At 40.6% G+C, this 17,765-nt stretch overlaps 1 protein-coding gene across 1 annotated transcript; it reads right to left on the bottom strand.

Moving 5' to 3' along the window:
- Positions 1 to 332: 332 nt before the first annotated feature.
- SNTN (sentan, cilia apical structure protein) lies at positions 333 to 10,027 on the bottom strand. The gene is made up of 4 exons (XM_026720686.2): positions 9,871 to 10,027; positions 7,007 to 7,041; positions 3,949 to 4,088; positions 333 to 3,194 (listed from the first exon to the last, which is right to left on the bottom strand). Exons 1-4 carry the CDS (start codon positions 9,969 to 9,971, stop codon positions 3,036 to 3,038), a joined length of 435 nt encoding a protein of 144 aa, XP_026576471.1. The 5' UTR covers positions 9,972 to 10,027; the 3' UTR covers positions 333 to 3,035.
- Positions 10,028 to 17,765: the final 7,738 nt, after the last annotated feature.

Below are 17,765 nucleotides of genomic sequence, written 5' to 3'. Positions count from 1 at the left end.
TGCAGACTGCAGGAACCAGGACTGCTCAGGTGACCCTGAGACAACTGATAAACCTCCAAGTGCTTCAAAGACCCTCTAAAAGGATGCAAATGACCAGCTGTCTGCAAGGAATATAAATCCTTCCGTTCTCCACTATCCTGTCAGATCTGAAGAAGCTTCTTAGATGAGAAGCGAAATGTCTTCAAAAGAAAGGAAAAGTCCAGTTGCCTCCTGAAAAAGCAGCTTTGGGACTCCCCATGGCTAGTAACCATTGCCAGATGTGGAATCACCAGAACTCTTTGCAGAGCTCAAAAACATTCCCACAACTTCATATAATGCCAGACCACGCCAGGTTTTGTTTTGTTTTATTTAATTTGCATCATTAAATAAATCTTCAGTTTGTATTATCAGATAAATGAAGTCGACAGCAAACAGGCATCTTGGCAACAGTCTGGGGACCCTTTGCTGCTTCCAGCTATCATGCAGTCTGCCTCTTTCTTTACATTTTTTATGAGAGTTTATTGTGGTATAAAGTCCAAATGGAAATAAAAAACAGGAAGGAAAGGGGAGAGCAATGCAAGATAAAAAGAAAAAGCAGAGACAAAATGCAGAATACAATCTGCAATTGCACTTCAACTTTTCTTTACATTTCTAATAGATACAAGCCATTTCTTTAACAACAAAGTTAATCCAGTAACCAAAACCTAAAATCGAATTTGCATTTTTTTTCTGTTAAAAGCAGAAGCAGAAACAAAATTGGACAAATTTTTCTCTTTAATTAAAATAGTTTTACCATCATGGTCTGCCTTTTTTTCTGATTAAGAAACTTCATAGCTGCTGAGCTAAAGATTGCACATGGAGCGACACATAATTATTTCTCAATTTGTATGAAAAGCCAGTCAGTCATTGGGATCTGATAGTAAGGAAGACAGGAGGTTGAGCTTAAAACCTGCCATTACACTACCATCATCCATGCAATCATCTCTACTACAGGTAGGCAAAATGTTGAAAATTCCATTCTGTTTGGAACAGATGTTTTGGAGGTGGGATGTTTTGTGTACCATTACAGCCTATTTTGTCCCCCTATGACAATAAAGCAATGCTGAGAGTGTGCTCTCATAATGATTATAGTTTCCTTTTTTTTTTCCTGATCGCTCGGGGACTTGGATCATGGGATGGTTGCGAGTCAGTGGCCTTCAATGGATAGTCTGGGGGAAAGAATAGCTAGATGCAAAGGTATGTGTGGTGGTGTCCATTATCCAGACAGGGTTGGGTAAATATGAAAGGCAATGCCTTGGATCAACACATTTTTCACTCCAGGAAGAGGTGGCTATTAGACTCCTGATGTGAAGCATAAATGAGAACAACAGGTTGCTGCAGCACAATGACTGTCATGTCAATGAGCTAAATCTTTCCCTTATACGTATCTATTTTCCCCCTTCATTAGCACCAAAGGTCACCGGGGAACTGGCTAATTTTCTTCCATTCGTCTTTCTTCTTTCTCAAAGAAAATAAATGTGTTCCAAGGCTAAAGGACCACCCATCCGCCCCTTCTTCTCAAGCAAGAGAGAGAAAATGAAGGGGTTGGAAGCACTGTTACCTTCACAAATGTTAGGAACATTTTTTTTGCAACTAAGTATTAAAAGTATTTTTCTTTTAAAATATGGTAATTGCAAAACACTTTTTAGCTTCATACCTGCCCTTTAAGATCTACTTGAACCTGCTATGCCCCCTCAGTTCGACCTCACCAATATGTGGATGGTACCACATATAAGATCACCACGAGGCCAGTGGAAAATACAATGAAAGTCTTGTCTCAGGTTTGGTGGTTTAGAGGACAGGATGGAAAGAAACAAGCCAAAAGAAGAAGCCTTGCAACTGACTCATACTTATGACCGTTGCTGTGTCCCAAGGTCATGTGATACTTTTTGCAACCTCCTGACAAGCAAATCAAAGCCACTAGGAATAACTCGTATAACCTTCCTTTAAATTTAGACCTATATAAACAGTATTGAATGTCAGCCTCCCAATCCTGAAAGTTTCCTAAAGTTAGGTAAAATTACTGTAGGTAAAATTCCTTAACAGGCCAACGTGAGGTTCATTCAGAATAGCTATGAAAGGTATTGAACAATTATACTCTGCTAGCATGAATTTAGACCTTACCAAGTTGAAATTCTTGGTTTGAATTCTCATCGGACGATGGAGATCAGCTACTGTATCTCTGTGTAAACAAGTGATATTTAAAGCAAAAATAATTATGTGCATCAGGGGTGTCAAACTCGATTTCATTGAGGGCCACATCAGGGTTGTGTTTGATGTTGGGAGACCGGGGTGGGCATGGCCAGGGTGGGTGTGACCAGCTTGATGTCACTCATGTTGGGGGCGCCTGTGGTGGCCCAAGTCCTCTGCCAATGAAAATGGGCTTCTGAGCTCCATTTTTGGCTGTAATGGTCTTCTGCAACCTTCTGCCAGGGAAAATGGAGCTCGGAAGGACTCCATTCCCTGGCAAAGGCAGTTTGCAGGTCAGCCCTGCAGGCCAGATCTGACCCATGGGCCTTGAGTTTGACACCCCTGATGTACATCTTGAGTTATCTTCTCCACAGTCATTCCTTGTATAAGTAGAAAGATACGTTTCTACCAGTCACTGGGTGTGGATAAAAACATTTATTTTTATGAGATATCTGGAATTGGGGCAGCAAATTATTCTCCCCATGGTTGTTATTGTACACTATTACATTATGAATGTACCTACACCACTGCCTGAATTTTGCTGATAGATTTGTTCATTACGATTTCATTTAATAATCACACTTCACCTAGCGCAATATTCCACAGAAGTGTGTTCTTCCTTGTGTAAAATCACCAAATGGACGACTAATCTATTTTCGTACATTTGTTGCCCAAAGAGCTCCTTGGTCTATAATATTGATTATATTGATAGATATTAATAATGTCACAAATAATTCTATCTGGAATAGTAATGTTCTCTGAAACACTTACTTTAAAAATCCAACCTCCCCCTCTCCCAATCCAGTTTTTTTATTTGACATTCTTAATCATTTAGTTTTCCGCACATTTTGAATCTCTTGTCGCAGATCAGACATCAAGGTGAGGCTAACCACGTGAACCATAAAATCCTCAAAATCAATTTTGTCATTCTTGTTCTCATCAAGAGCAGACATCATTTCCTGGTACTTTGGTTTGGTTTCTTGACCCTGTGAAGGAAAGTGAATAGGTTTTTTTAATAGCAAAATATGGACATGACTTTCATCATTCTTATTAATGAAAGGAATTGACCCACAAAATGTGTTTTTAAGGATGACTACAAAATCAAGATTCTGGTTGGAGAGATTGGACGTATTTCCTGATAGTTCACTAAACAAGATAAAAGTAAACAATTGCACACTCAGAGAAAACCTTTCCGTGCCATAACGAAATCTCTAAACATTACTTCATCAGAACTCCCAGGTTCAGAAAAAGCAACAATCTTAAATCAAATTGTGGCTTAAAGTCATTGTTAGCTTTCAAATTGAAAATTCCTGATTTGAAGAAAAGAGGACACCTAATTATTTTTAGATTTTCTTATTTGTTTGTAGACAATATGAGCCAAAAGCTGCTTGGCTAAATACGAGTCCTTCTCTTGACTGGGAGAGTTGCTCTTCAGCATCAGTTTCTAAAAAAAAGATCCCCTCTTTTTGAGGAATGAAAAGAAAGAGGGGTTGCTGGCTTGTGGTTAAGACAGATAATCCTCTCCTTTGCTGCACTCACTTCACTTTCTCTGTCCTGAATATTCCCACATCCTCATTGAACTTGCAGGTATGTATGAAATCTTTCTCGTATTCTGTGATGCTTAAAAGGATATTTTATACAGGAACTCTCTATGTCTGAAAGTTCTATGAGATTTCAGAGAATTATCCTTGCCAGGCATCATTGTTAGCTATTGTAACGGAATAAGCGGTCTAGTCTTACCTTTACAAAATGCATAAACTGAATTAGGAGCAGCTTCTTAGCTTCACATTTGCTGAGTTTGCCCTCAGCATCTGCCTCATTGTCATAAACCAAGGCTGCTGTAGCCATAGCTTTTTCTAGATCAGAGCTTTTTCTTAGACCTGAGAAGGAAGGAGGAGAAACAAAAAATATACGGAAGGTGATGCAGTAGAAGTCTACAGGAGTGAATACAACACTGATACGGTGACAGGGAGGAAGAAGCTAAAACAGAACAGATTCCAGGTCTGAGGGACCATCAACATTGTCTGATATCTTGTAATTTCATGACACAATAATTGTTTAGTTTAATTAACATTTCTAAACCCTGGGAGAAGACATTGAGGGCTACAAATAATAATTGTCTCATTATTGATGAATATCACTCACGGACGCTTGCAAATTATAGTGGTAAATCTTACACATACAGTATCCCTCCTTCTATTTCATGTATAAGTAGGATATTTTCCAACTTGTAAGATGAGGTTAGATGCTAAGATCAGGGCAATTTGGAGAGAAGTTAGTGAGTCAGTAGAATTAACTCAGGACCCAGATCTGAGTTAATTCCGCTGAGGATCCAGATTGTTGGGGGCAATATGCCAACTCTGTAAACTGCTTAGAGAGGGCTGTAAAAGCACTCTGTGAAGTGGTATATAAGTCTAAGTGCTATTGCTATTACAGAAGGGTGTAAAGCAGTGGTGGGATTCAAAATTTTTTACCACTGGTTCGGTGGCCATGGCTTGGGGGGCACGCTTTGCATGTGTGCACACATTTGCATGTGTGTGTGTACCAAAATGCGCACTTGGCACAGGCGCAGAGGCATTCACACAGTCACAGAGGCATTCCAACTCACCTCCTGCAAGCCTGCACTCTCCCTGTAGTTTCAGCAGCTGCCGTGCAGCACTCTACTATGCCGCACAAAGCAGCTGCACTTCAAAACCAGAGGATAAAAGTGAGTATGGGAGCTTGGGTTAGTGGGTGGGCCCAACAGCAGAACGACAGAGAGAACCAGTTCGGTCTCCGCTGCTCATCGGCACTAGCGGCTCGGCAGAACCGGGCCAAACCAGTAGAATACCACCACTGGTGTAAAGATTACAGTTAAGACCTGGCTACTGAAAAAAAATGCAAGTGTCTGACTCCACCTGAAGCCCTAAAGATGGCTAAATAAAGGCTCACAGCACTGGGTACCAAACTAAGGAGATACAGAGGCCAAGAAGTTAAATGTCCTGTTCTCCAAGCAACCATCCAAGGTGTACTTCCAATTGCAGTGCAATAATAGAGTAACAGCAGAGCCACTAAGAGCAGAAACTAGAGTACTTGAAGAACTTATGGGAGAAAGAGAAGACACATAATACCAGTGCAAAGTGACTGCAACACCTGAGAGCAGACCATAGCAATCTTCAATACCAGAACCAATCACCATCACAGTAGCAGACATCCAAAAGTGGAACATGAAGAGATGGACAACACCAGATCCAGGCACGATCCACATCTACTGGCTAAAGAACCAGCAGCCATGCATGAATGCCTTGTAGCATGTTTGAACCAGCTGGTAGCAGAAGACTCCCACCCAAACTGGCTAACATAAGGAAATGATTTCATGTTGATCATGAAAGATTCCCACAAGGAACAGCACTGTCCAACTACTACCTCCCCACAACATGGAAAGTCCTGTCAGGCATCACAGCTGCCAAGCTGCAGGATCATATGGGCCACTTCTTGAGCACAATTCTGAAGGGCATTGGAAATAATGCAAGAGGCTCAAAACACCCATAGTACATAGATAGAACTGTCTAAGATTCTAAGACAAACCAATCTGAGCACAGTCTGAATTGACTACAGGAAAGCCTATGACTCAATACTGAAAACATGGAATGGTGAATGCCTGGCACTTTATAAAATCAACAGGACACTAAGGATCTTCCTCAAGAACTCAATGGGATTGTGGAAGACAACACTGGAAGTCAACGCAAGGCAATTCACTCAAGTGGCCATCAAGTGCAGCATATACCAAGGTACTGCACAGTTCCTAATGTTGTTCTTCATACCCTTTAACCCCACAGTCAGACAATTACAAGAACTGAATATGGATGTAAGTTCAAGAATGGAACTACCATAGTCACCACCTCTACATGGATGACATCAATCTGTATGTTAAGAGTGAATGAGACATTGACTTGTTGATCTACAGTGAGAACATTGGGATGTCATTCAGACTGTCAAAGTCAGACCAGATGGTAGTCAACAGAGGGAAGGTAGTTACAACTGATATGATGGAGCACCAGAGGGCCACATAGCAGATCTACAGACCAGTTACATGTACCTTGGCATCCCAGAGCCACATGGGAATTTCAATGAGGAGGAAAGGAAGACAGCAACATCCAAATATCGCCAAAGGATAAAAGTGAGCTCAATGGGAAGAATAAGATCCAGGCTACCAACATATATGCCCTGCCAATTGCCAGATACTCTGCTATTATAGTGAGCTGCCAGAGCAGGATCTGGAAACTACTGACGTGAAGAACCAGAAGCTCCTCACAATATACAGAGGTTCCTACCCCAATATCCAGAAAATATACAACACATAGAAAGAGAGCAGCTGGGGTCTGGTGAATGTTGAAGCCATTCTTCAGGATGAAACCCAAAGCATCCAGGAGTACATCAGTATGGTGGCACCCAAAAGTGAACTGCTGAGGAAGCAACAGACATGGGAGAAAGTCCAAGAGAGGAAGTACCATGGGAAGACAAGACTAATAACAGTGGCATACGGTTTGGCAATGAAGTTGTTATAGTAAGCTAATTGCACTCCTGCCATGGACTTCAGGAAAAGCTGTTTTCAGTACTGACTGCATTGCTCAGCATTATATAGGAAAAAGTTTGTAGGAAGAAATAAAATCCCCACAAGATTTGATGGAACATTTCATTCCGGAAGAGCAACGATGTATGCTTTGCATCATGGGTGACCTATTGCTAGGTGTAATTGCTAGGTTTAATACTGTCACCTAACCAGAGATGGATAGAAAAATAGCATAGATCACCTTACCCTTTATGGAAGCCAACTGCTTGGAAATTGGAATGCTGGAAATTAAACAGAGAGAACTTGATTCATATATCTCACCATTAAACGTTACAAATTGTTTTTTTTTTAATTGCTTTCTTTCATGAGGCATGAACATCATATTAATTACAGTAGGTTTTCAAAATTTCTCATAAATTAAAAAAAGTGCCTTGAGTCTTTGGTGGGGAAGAAATTATAATAAACAAATACAAAATAGTAGTTTAGGTAATTTCATTCCATTGCATTTCATTGCAAAATGCAAGTTTTCCATTTACTTTACAATGCAAGTATGTGTTTTTGTAATTTGTGTGTTTTATCTAGCATTCCAGCTTCAGTGAAGGGGCGGGGGCGGTCAAACTCGGAGCCTGTGGGCCGGATGCATCACACACTGGCCATGCCCATCCCCAGTTTAGCAAAGTGGGGGGAAAAGACACAATACTTCAGGTGACGACAACATGATGCTACAAGTTTGATTCCCCTGATTAAAGCCTGGATGATTTACTTGAGGAGATTTTTTTTAATCTCATCCAAACCTATTTCTGAGAAAAAATTTCACAATTTTTCTGCGCATGTGGAGAAAATCTCTGTGTAGGGCTTTTGCTGAGTATTGTGGAATTTTGCAATAAATAGCACTTCGTGAAAATGGGCCTGCTCTCCTTCTCCAGGACAGCTGGGAGAATTTTGGAATCCTTTGCCTCTACTTAAGATGTCACGGCTTAGTGTGATATCCAGTTCCAGGCCACCTATCATTAGGGCTAATCCTACAATTAGGAAGAACTAAGTGCTGAACAGAGCAACTTTCCTTTCTCCTGAGTCACAGGTCTGATTGACCTGCTATTTCAGTGCCTCTTTTGAAGAGCACATCAAAGGTGTTCTGGCTACCTGATTTTTCTTTTTGCTGTCAATCAAAGTGCTGCTCCCTCTGATGCCTTACGTGGTGGCTTCCATTTATGAGCCCTGATGGTGCAGTGGTTAGAGTGCAGTACTACAGGTCATTACTGCTGACTGCCGGCTGCTTGCAATTTGGCAGTTCAATCTCACCAGGCTCAAGGTTTACTCAGCCTTCCATCCTTCCGAGATGGGTAAAATGAGGACCCAGATTGTTGGGGGCAATAGGCTGATTCTGTAAACCATTTAGAGAGGGCTGTAGAGCACTGTATGTAAGTCTAAGTGCTATTCCTATTGTAGTAAGACTGTGATGGGCTTTTGAGAGCATGTATCTGATGCAGAGTTTTGTCCTGAAGACCCTATAGGTTTACAGAGCCAGGTAATATTTACCACGATGGGAGATAGTAGCTGGTGCCAAATATGACACAAATTCAATATAAGGAGGGGCAGATTACAAAGGAACATGGAATTCTGTGAGGCAAGCAAACTTACATTCTTCTGGTTGAATGAAACAAATGCCTCCTAAAGTATGACAGTTGTTTTTTTTTAAAACTAACCATAGATAGGTTTAACCATAGTTTTGGATTCAGGTTTAAAGCTAAACTGAGATTTGTTAAAATCCAATTAGAAGGCTTCTAGTTCCTTCTTGTAACAAAGACCAAGTGAAGGTTCAATCTTGTAAGTGCATCACACTTATCTTTGTGCTTTCTGGTTTATATTTGTTCCTTACTGTGAAAAAATGAAAAATTGTTCTTTGATTGTCACATCATACGGTACATTGTCTACAGCTGCAATATAGTTTGAAGGCAGGACTGAGCATCCACAATCCCATTTTTGCAGCCTCTGGATCTCCTAAATTCATATTCTAAAATTTATCAATCATTAAGATTTTCATTTCTTGATTTAAAGAAGAAAAAAGAAGATAAACTAGGTGCCTTAAACCTCTATGTTTAACATCTCAATTTTGTATTGAAAACTCTTTCCTCCCCTAAAAGCCCTAAAAAGAAGGTGGAAAATTTCAGTCCAACCCTTCTACTTGATGCCATTGGATTATCATCAGATAGAAGTTTATCCCTTGAAGACACCAAAATATTAGCTACATAGGTGAGAGGAAGGATACGTGTTTTGGACAAGACCCAGTCTGAGTGAATGCAGCCAACAAAATGCTTCCTCTTTCATGTCTCCTTGAGATTCCCCTCCCCCCAACTTCTCTTCTTTAACATTGAATAAAAATGATCTGGTCGATGGCCAAGTAGCTGTGTGATTCTAGCCTGCACTTGTATGCAGTTCAACAAGACGAAACATATTAGGTCAGCTTAAATGTCAAAAGCGAGAATGGATTACAAATATGAAAAAAAAGATACTTTTTTTTAAAAAAAAGCTGAAGGGTTCTTCTTTAAAAATTAATACAATGTATAATTAGTTGAGGAAAATTCTTAATAATGAGATCAGGTTTGCAGTAGGACCAACTATTTAAAGTGGTTGGTGAGCTCTCCTTCGTTGAGTGTGTTCAAACAGAAGCTGAAGTCTGTCTGATGAGTTAAATATAGGATTTCTTTACTGCAGAGGGAGTTGAGCCCCTGAGGGGGAGGAAGCTTCCAACTTCTTTTCTTTTTGATTTTTATTCCAGGTTTATTACTCTAGACATCACTCAAGACAGCGAACATACTAATATTCTTTCCCCCTCCTATTTTCTCCACAACAACCCTGTGAGGTGGGTTGGTCTGAGAGAGAGAGAGAGAAAGAGTGACTGGCCCCAAAGTCACCCATGCCTACTTTTATGATAATAAGTACTTTTGGGCTAAATTACTAGAAACTCATAAAAATCCATTCACGCATTCTGAAAGTGCAGTCCTTTTCTCTCATTTAAAAACAGACACAATGAAAATACAAATCAAATGGAAAAAGCATATGAGGGTCCCAGAGAGGAAGACAAAAAATTGGCCTTGATTCTCACTTACCGTTTGAGTGTTTTCTTGGAAACTTTGGTTGAAGAAACATCATTTGAATGATTTAGAGAATATGAGGTAGTCTCAGTGGTGCTAGAACTACAGCCACACATCTTTTCCACCCGCTTGGCTACTACTGTTTATGATATCTAGGCAACTGAAGGACTGGCAAACCAGCAAACAGAAACCTTTGTGCTGGGAAGGCAGCACAGTCATGGAAATGTTGCCTGGTCATTGGGTAAATAAATCAGTCAGAGAGGAAATGCCAGAAATCAAGTGGAGCTATGCGACACCCAAGACTTAAGATTTTTGTGCATCATGCAGAAAGTGCCTTTTTGCATGGTGCCTGCATATTTCTGAATGTTAATTCGGGGTTTTAAATACAGGAAGAAATGGAATCTACTGCATGACACTCAATATAGCTAATGCATTTGCATTGCATTTCCTATTTGGAAATTCATTATATCCTAAACATGCTTGCCTGGAAAGAAGCCCATTAATTTTAAGGAAGGCTGTTTGTGCTTCAAGCCATTTTGACTTCGGGCATGTAGATACACGATGTAGTTTTCTCAGCAACATTTTCAGAAGTGGTTTCCCCTTGCCAACTTCCTGAGATAGAGTGGATGGCCCAAAGTTATACATGTATACATTTCCGTATATTATGTATTTATAATATAATTATACACTATAGTATACAGTACATATAGCAATAGCGCTTAAACTGTATATACCACTTCACAGTGCTTTTACAGCCCTCTCTAAGCGCTTTACACAATCAGCATATGGTCCCCAACAATCTGGACCCTCATTTTACCCACCTCGGACGGATGGAAGGCTGAGACAACCTTGAGCCTGGTGAGATTCAAACTGCCAAATTGCAGGCAGCTGGCAGACAGCTGAAGTAGCCTGCATTACTGCATTCTAACCACTGCGCCACTATGGCTCTAGTGTGTGTGTGTATGTGTGTGTATGTGTGTGTGCGTATATATATATATATATATATATATATATATATATATATATATATATATATATATATATATATTCTTAAGTTTTCGTGGTACTTACATGTATGGTATTCAGCTTTGTTCGGGTATTTTCCCACGTCATTGTAGTTGTGCTTTTAAAGTTGTAGCAATGTTTCAGCAGAATCTCTATACAGAAGCCTGATGATGGCAGATGAGATTCTGCTGAAACGTCGCTACAACTTTAAAAGCACAACTACTATGACATGGGAAAATACCCGAACAAAGCCGAATGCCATACATACATACATACATACATACATACATACATACATACATACATACATATAGAGAGAGTACACTATGCTATATAATATATGCTATATTTTGAAAATTAGAGTCACCTTTTGCAAGATGGGCAGCATACAAGTTTGACAAACAAACAAACAAATAATCTGAAGATCTCTACCAATCTATCATCTGTATCTCATGTTGCTGAAAGTTGGGTCTGCAAGTTGCTGCAAATGTCAGAGCAGATACAAATGTTGACAACCTTCATTCCCCCCAATTTTTTGGCTATTTATTTTTTCAGATTCTAAGAAAATATGGTCCTTTCCCCCTACTTCATTTTAGTGCTGATTTTTCTACACATCGCCGCCCATGCTGTAATTGTTCTTAGATTTCTGGTGCCTTCTTCAGGGAAAGCCTATGAGGGGGAAAAGACAGCATATAATTGCAGTGTTACTGTCAAAATGCTTGTAGTCCATATTCATTACCCCTTCAATTAATACCCAGAAATTATATAGAAATGGAGCTGCTCTCAGCTTGAAAACAAGAGGAAGTTTTGTCATTAAGGGCGAGAGGTGGATTTCCCCCCTCCCCCCTCCATTTGAATCCTGTAACAAAGAATGTGGAGCTTTATAGCTGAGTTTGAGTTAGATGACATGCTACTGAGAAGGCTGAGTCATTCTCAACATCCAAGTTATACTCTCAGCTGAGAAATGACCTGTCAGTGTTGCATGGCAATTCAGAATAACAGAAAAACAGAATTGGAAGGGATCTTGGAGGTCTTCCAGTCCAACTCCTTGCTCAGGCAGAAAGCCCTATATCATTTCCAAAAAACAGTTGTCCAATCTTTTCTTTAAAACCCACAACTTCTGGAGGCAATTAATTGTTCTAATTGTCATGAACGTTCTCCTTCTTTCTAGCTTGGTTCGCTCTTTGATTAGTTTCCACCTTTCTTGTCCTAGACAATATTTTATCTTCCCAAAATTCCTGGGATAAGCAGTTCAACACTACAAAGGCTTCCATACAAAGTTACTTTATTGGATTATATCGGGCATCCTCAAGGTATAACTCACAGTTATGCTGAGATTCATGCTGAGGTCCAATCTTTGCATTGTCGTCTTCATAGTTTGAAAAGATGATTATCTACATCCCACAACGATATCGCAAGGGAAGACACCAGCACGATACTGGGGTCCAGGTAAGAATGCCCCAAACTCCCCCAGCCCAACCAGAGATCAATTCAGTGACCAATCAGGATTACAGATGTGACCACATGACATGAACTACATCTCCCATGAGGCATTAACTACATTTCCCATGAAGCATTCCCTTAAGGGGACAACTCTCATTCCCAAACTTATATATTGTCCAATCAGCACACCACCCATCACTTCTTATCTTGCCTTCTGGTGCTTTGGAGAATAGGTTGACCCCCACTCTTCTTTGTGGCAGCCCCTTAGATATTGAAACACTGTTGTCTTGTCATCCCTTTTCATTAAATTAGACATATCCAATTCCTGTGACTGTTCTTCACAGTCTCCTAATCATGTTTTTGCTCTTCTCTGAACTCTTTCTAGCGTCTCAACATCTTTTTTATATCGTGGCGACCAAAACTGGATGTCAATATTCTAAGTGTGGTCTTATCAAGACACTACAGGTAGTCCTCAACTTACAACAGTTCATTTAGTGACTGTTGAAAGTTACAACGGAACTGAAAAAGGTGGCTTATGACCATAGTGTACATGACTGTTGCAGCATCCCCCATGGTCATTTGATCAAAGTTCATATGCTTGACAACTGTTCATATTTATGATGGTTGCAATGTCACCTTTTGTGACCTTCTGACAAGCAAAGTCAATGAGGAATTCAAATTCACTTAACAACTTGTTACTAAGTTAACAACTGCAGTGATTCACTTAACTGTCACTGGAAAAGTCATAAAATGAAGCAAAATTCACTTAACAATTGTCTCGTTTAGCAAAGAAAAATATTGGGCTCTATTATGGCTTGAGGACTTTCTGTATAAAGTGGTATAAAGTGTAGCTAAGCTATGTGAATCCAACCAAACTAGAAAACCAAAGCCAGCAGGTCAAATTGTGCTCCCACACCCTTTGTCTCCATAAGAACTAGGGAAGGTTCTCTGAGGTGTTTTCTCAGGTTACAGTTCTGCCCTGGACTCAGGTTTCTTTTATCTGACCATTGTCTTTGTGGCAGCTCTTCCTCCTGTCCCTCAAGATCATACTTTCTTTTTATTACATTGGTTTATTTGCTAATGGTGTGTCTTGCCACTCATGTATCCAGGAATTGTGAGACAACTCCATATGCACATGTTAGTTATGGGGAGGCCATGTGGTTGTGTTTGACGTGAAAATGTTGGTTTATGGAAAGGGATAGACTGCCTGTCCATTGCTTTTAATGGACAAACAATGAAGCCTTCAATATATGTCTTTTGAGCTCAACTTTGTATAGAGAAATCATGTTGTAATAGGCTTAAATAGTAGAAGAAAAATACTTAAAACAAGATTTTAAAATAGTGGGGATAGTAATCTGAGGTATCTCTTTGAATCCCAATTACTGTCTTACTTCAGGGTTCACTCACACAAACAGACATGGTTTGTTAGGAGATTGTCAGTTTTACTTCAAGAGTTAGTAATGAAGCAAAGGAATGTAAACAAGAGACGCTTCCCTGCAGAGTTAGCTTTGAACTAAGACTAAGCAGAAACAGCATCCAAAGCCAGTCCAGAGTTCCCAGATCAGGGTTGCCAGCCAGCCCAGAGGTTCAAGGTTTCTTTCACAAACAGGAATGTCATCCCAAAACCATATTGTTTCCAGTAAAGAGAGCACAGTCAGAGCTGCTTTTAAATAAGGCTATCATCAGTCAGGAGATTTACTCCCTTGTTTGGCGAGAAACCTAATAGATCTTGTTTTCATGAGCCACGGTGGCACAGGGGTTAGAGTGCAGTACTGCAGGCTACTTCTGAGGACTGCCCTGGCTGCCTGCAATTTGGCAGTTCAAATCCCACAAGGCTCAGTCTTCCATCCTTCTGAGGTGGGTAAAATGAGGACCGAGATTGTTGGGGTCAACATGCTGACTCTGTAAACTGCTTAGAGAGGGCTGTGAAGCACTGTGAAGTAGTATATAAGTTTAAGTGCTATTGCTATTGCTATTCTACTATCTTATCTACTTGTTGAAATTATTGGAATTCCTTGGGAATTCAGTTAAAAGGCCTTCCGTGGGCCTTTTACATTCTGTGGGCCAGATTCAGCCCTTTGGCTGTCCCTGCCTGACTTATGTGAGGTCAATTGGAAATTAGAACTCAAATGTAAATAAGTGCCCCTGCAGAGGGCAGGAGAAGCTGAGTCAGATCCAGTTCTGTGCAGCTGCCATGTGCTCCTTCAGTCAAGTTGCCAGCCACAGGAGGATGAAGAGAGAAAATGCTTTTCTGCACGTGCACAGCTCTACCCCTCGCCTGGAGCAGTCTGAGGAGGTGGTGACAGCCGTGATTGTGTTAGGGGACCGAGCTCAGCCACCCACCCCCACCTCAGCTGAAGTACGAAATTGCAGGAGAGTTGGCACAGCTGGGAGCGATTTGTCCAACCCACCCCAATCGCCCCAGTTCCTCATGTGGCCCCTTAGGAAACTTAATTGTCCACCCTTGCCTTACATCCTCCTCATCAACAGGCCCAATTATTCAGGCGGTGACAGTGTTTGAAAAACCTGTGATTCCTGGACTTGTTTCTCCTGAGCAGAGGTGGTATTCAGCAAGTCCTGACCAGTTCTGGAGAAGCAGTAGTGGAAATTTTGAGTAGTTCGGAGAACCTGCAAGTACCACCTCTGAGTGGCCCCGCCCCCATCTATTCTCTGCTTCCCAAGTCCCAGCTGATCGGCTGGGTCTTCTTTTGTTGCCCTGCACAGGAGAACAGAGCTGGAAAGCAGGTTAGTGGGGGTGGGGAGGGAATGGGATTTTGCAGTAACCTTCCCCTGGAGTGGGGAGAGAATGGAGATTTTTGCAGTATCTTTCCCCTGCCACACCCACTCTGCCATGCCCACAGAACTGGTAGTAAATTTTTTTGAATCCCGCCACTATTCCTCAGGTTAACATTCCACAGGTTCAGTTGGAGCAGTTCTTCAGGATCAGATTCAGAATCTGAGTCTTGAGCCTGGGCCACGACAATGACAGTCTTTCTATTGAACCAATAAAGCCTTTCAGCAATGAGTCTTAGCAGGCATATTTGGAACTTTTTGACAACGTATTAAAAAAGCAGCTTGATTCTTTGTGTGATTAAACTCTTTGGTTCCTTTAGCTAGGGTAGAAAGGAAGAAATTATTAATTAGAGACATATTTGTACAGTGAAATGGCTGGGAACTTTGGGTGGAAGTCTGAAGGTCTCCCCCAAAACCCTGTGGGTCCTCGCACCCTGGCCCCACTTCTTGACTGAGAAGTGACTTTTTACCAATATTATCACATATATGAAGTGGTGGTATTCTACCAGTTTGGCATGGTTCAGCTGAAATGGTAGCTCCAAGGATCATCTGTGATCGAACTGGTTTGCTCCGACGATCAGCTGCTGGGCCCTCCCACCCACCCCGGCTTTTCAACCTCAGCTGCTTCACACGGCATAGCTGATTGCTGCCCGTCAGCTGTTTTACACACAGGGCTTGCAGCAGAAGGTGAGTTGCAAACACTGCATGCGCACAAAGCATACGCTCATACCTAGGTGGTCGGGAATCCATCAGTGCATGTATGACACCCAGGTCTTCCCCCTAATATTGGTATGTGAGAAAGGTAGGTGCCTAACAACTTGCTCCGTCTTTGCAGAAACATAAAGGAAAAGAAAAAAAAATACTTAGCTACCTCCTGGTTATCTAGTGTTGTGACATCAGTCCTTCCTCTACGACAGAGTTCCCCAAAGTTTCTGGTTTTGTGGACTAGTGGAGGAGGATGAGATGGTTTGTGCAAGCATCTGGCAAGCACGTGGGTGCACACAGCTCCATTTCCACAAGCGGCTGGCATATGTGCACTTGCCGTTCACACAATTGGAGCACGTACGCATGCGCTCACCTACTGCTCACGCATGTGAGGATGTGTGCGCGGATGCTCTCCAGCCATTTCCATGGCCCAGCTGTAAACCCCTCTAGTAGCCTACTAGTGGGCTGCAGCGCACAGGTTGGGGACCCCAACTTGCAAAGATAGACCAATCCTACAAGAGATAAATAAAAGCAAACTTTGGGAAAGTGGAAAAGATAAAACATATTTTTTTTGAAAAAGAGGATTACAGAGATGCTTTGTTTATAGGACAATAGCAGTTTGGGATTGAAACCCTGTCCTTTGGTAGCATACAAAATTACATTTAAAAAAAATATGTTTATATAGTTGTGGCTGTTAAATTGATTTTCTTGACCCACCTCTGCAAAAAAAAAAACCCTGTTGTTTGAGACTGGAAGTTCAATCTAGAGAAGTTGGATAAAAGAACCAATTTCTACTAACAACACATGAACAAAATAATTGTATGAGATTTTCTTGCACAATGTTCAGCAACAATTTTAATGTTTTCTAATAAATAGCACCCCATTCTTCTGTGACACTTTTAAGATTAAAATGGTTGAGCTGTAAATGGCTTCAAAAGAAATTACTTGCTTTGAAAAGGTGAATGGTTTCCTCCTGTAACAAATTAGTGAGGTATTTTATTTTGATTTTCTTTAGCAAGTGACTGGATTTAAACAAGCAGCTTTATTAAATTATTATTTTTGCCCTAGAGGCATCTTCTAGGAAAATAAATGAACATATAAATTTTCAGAATATCCAATAAAGAACTAGTGAAAAACCTATCTATTAGGTGGAAAGGGGAATTTTAATATATAAAAGTATATCACAAATGAGGGAAAATATTTACTTAAAACTCCAAATATAGATGTAGAAAGATGGGACAATCAATTGCCAACTTTAGAAACTGTGCAGCAAGCATAAGAAAAGGAATACCAAGTTTTTTTGTTGAAAAAAGTGGTTGTGAATGATGGAAGCTATGTTAGGATCATCTGGAAAATAATAATTTACTGTAGGGCAAACTAAGTTAGCGTAAAAATTGTTTAAGGCATTGAGAGAACATTATATGGAAATTATGAATAGGAATACGTAATTGTTTTATTTATTTTCAATATTTCTACTGAAAAGTCAGGTTTCAATCATTTTTCGAAAACTGATCTTGCAGGAGCTGGCTACATCAAGGGTTGATGGGGGGGAGATTTATTCCAGAAGGTCAGGACATCATTAGAGAAACCTTGTTCAACATGGTCTTCCATTTAATGGAATTAAGATTATATAACCGATGATGCAAAAATAGAAACTGTTGGAATTCCTTGGGAATGTAGTTAAAAGCAATGGGTGACAAGTTTCCCTACAAAAGAAGAGCATAAAGAAGGCTGCGATTTCCAACACACACTCACACTGCAGAGACAATACTGTGCTTCAGAAGGAATTCTTTTGTATTTCCAAAATAGCTAGAGCAAGAACATTAAAACAGACTGTCAGCTCTGGAAGCCATATTAGAACCAGACGCTGCCACATTCCTGTTCCTGGGAACGTAGGAGGGGGGAATTGTAGTGTGTTGTTAGTTAGACCTCATAGCATTCTTCTTTTTGGTCAAGGTCATGTT

This window comes from Pseudonaja textilis, chromosome 2 (assembly GCF_049901715.1).
Source record: "Pseudonaja textilis isolate UNSWEBS1 chromosome 2, rPseTex1.2, whole genome shotgun sequence".
Taxonomy (NCBI): Eukaryota; Metazoa; Chordata; class Lepidosauria; order Squamata; family Elapidae; genus Pseudonaja; species Pseudonaja textilis.
The sequence above is the reverse complement of the archived record's forward strand: the minus strand, read 5'-3'. Positions and strand labels throughout refer to the sequence as shown.

What these genes read in the sequence shown, in the direction of transcription:
- SNTN (XM_026720686.2), bottom strand. Translation starts at nt 9,971, where the DNA reads ATGTGTGGCTGTAGTTCTAGCACCACTGAGACTACCTCATATTCTCTA. An exon ending in TCCAAGAAAACACTCAAACG is followed by an intron (nt 7,042 to 9,870) that starts GTAAGTGAGAAT and finishes TTTAATTTCCAG; the next exon opens with CATTCCAATTTCCAAGCAGT. An exon ending in GCAGTTGGCTTCCATAAAGG is followed by an intron (nt 4,089 to 7,006) that starts GTAAGGTGATCT and finishes CTTCCTTCTCAG; the next exon opens with GTCTAAGAAAAAGCTCTGAT.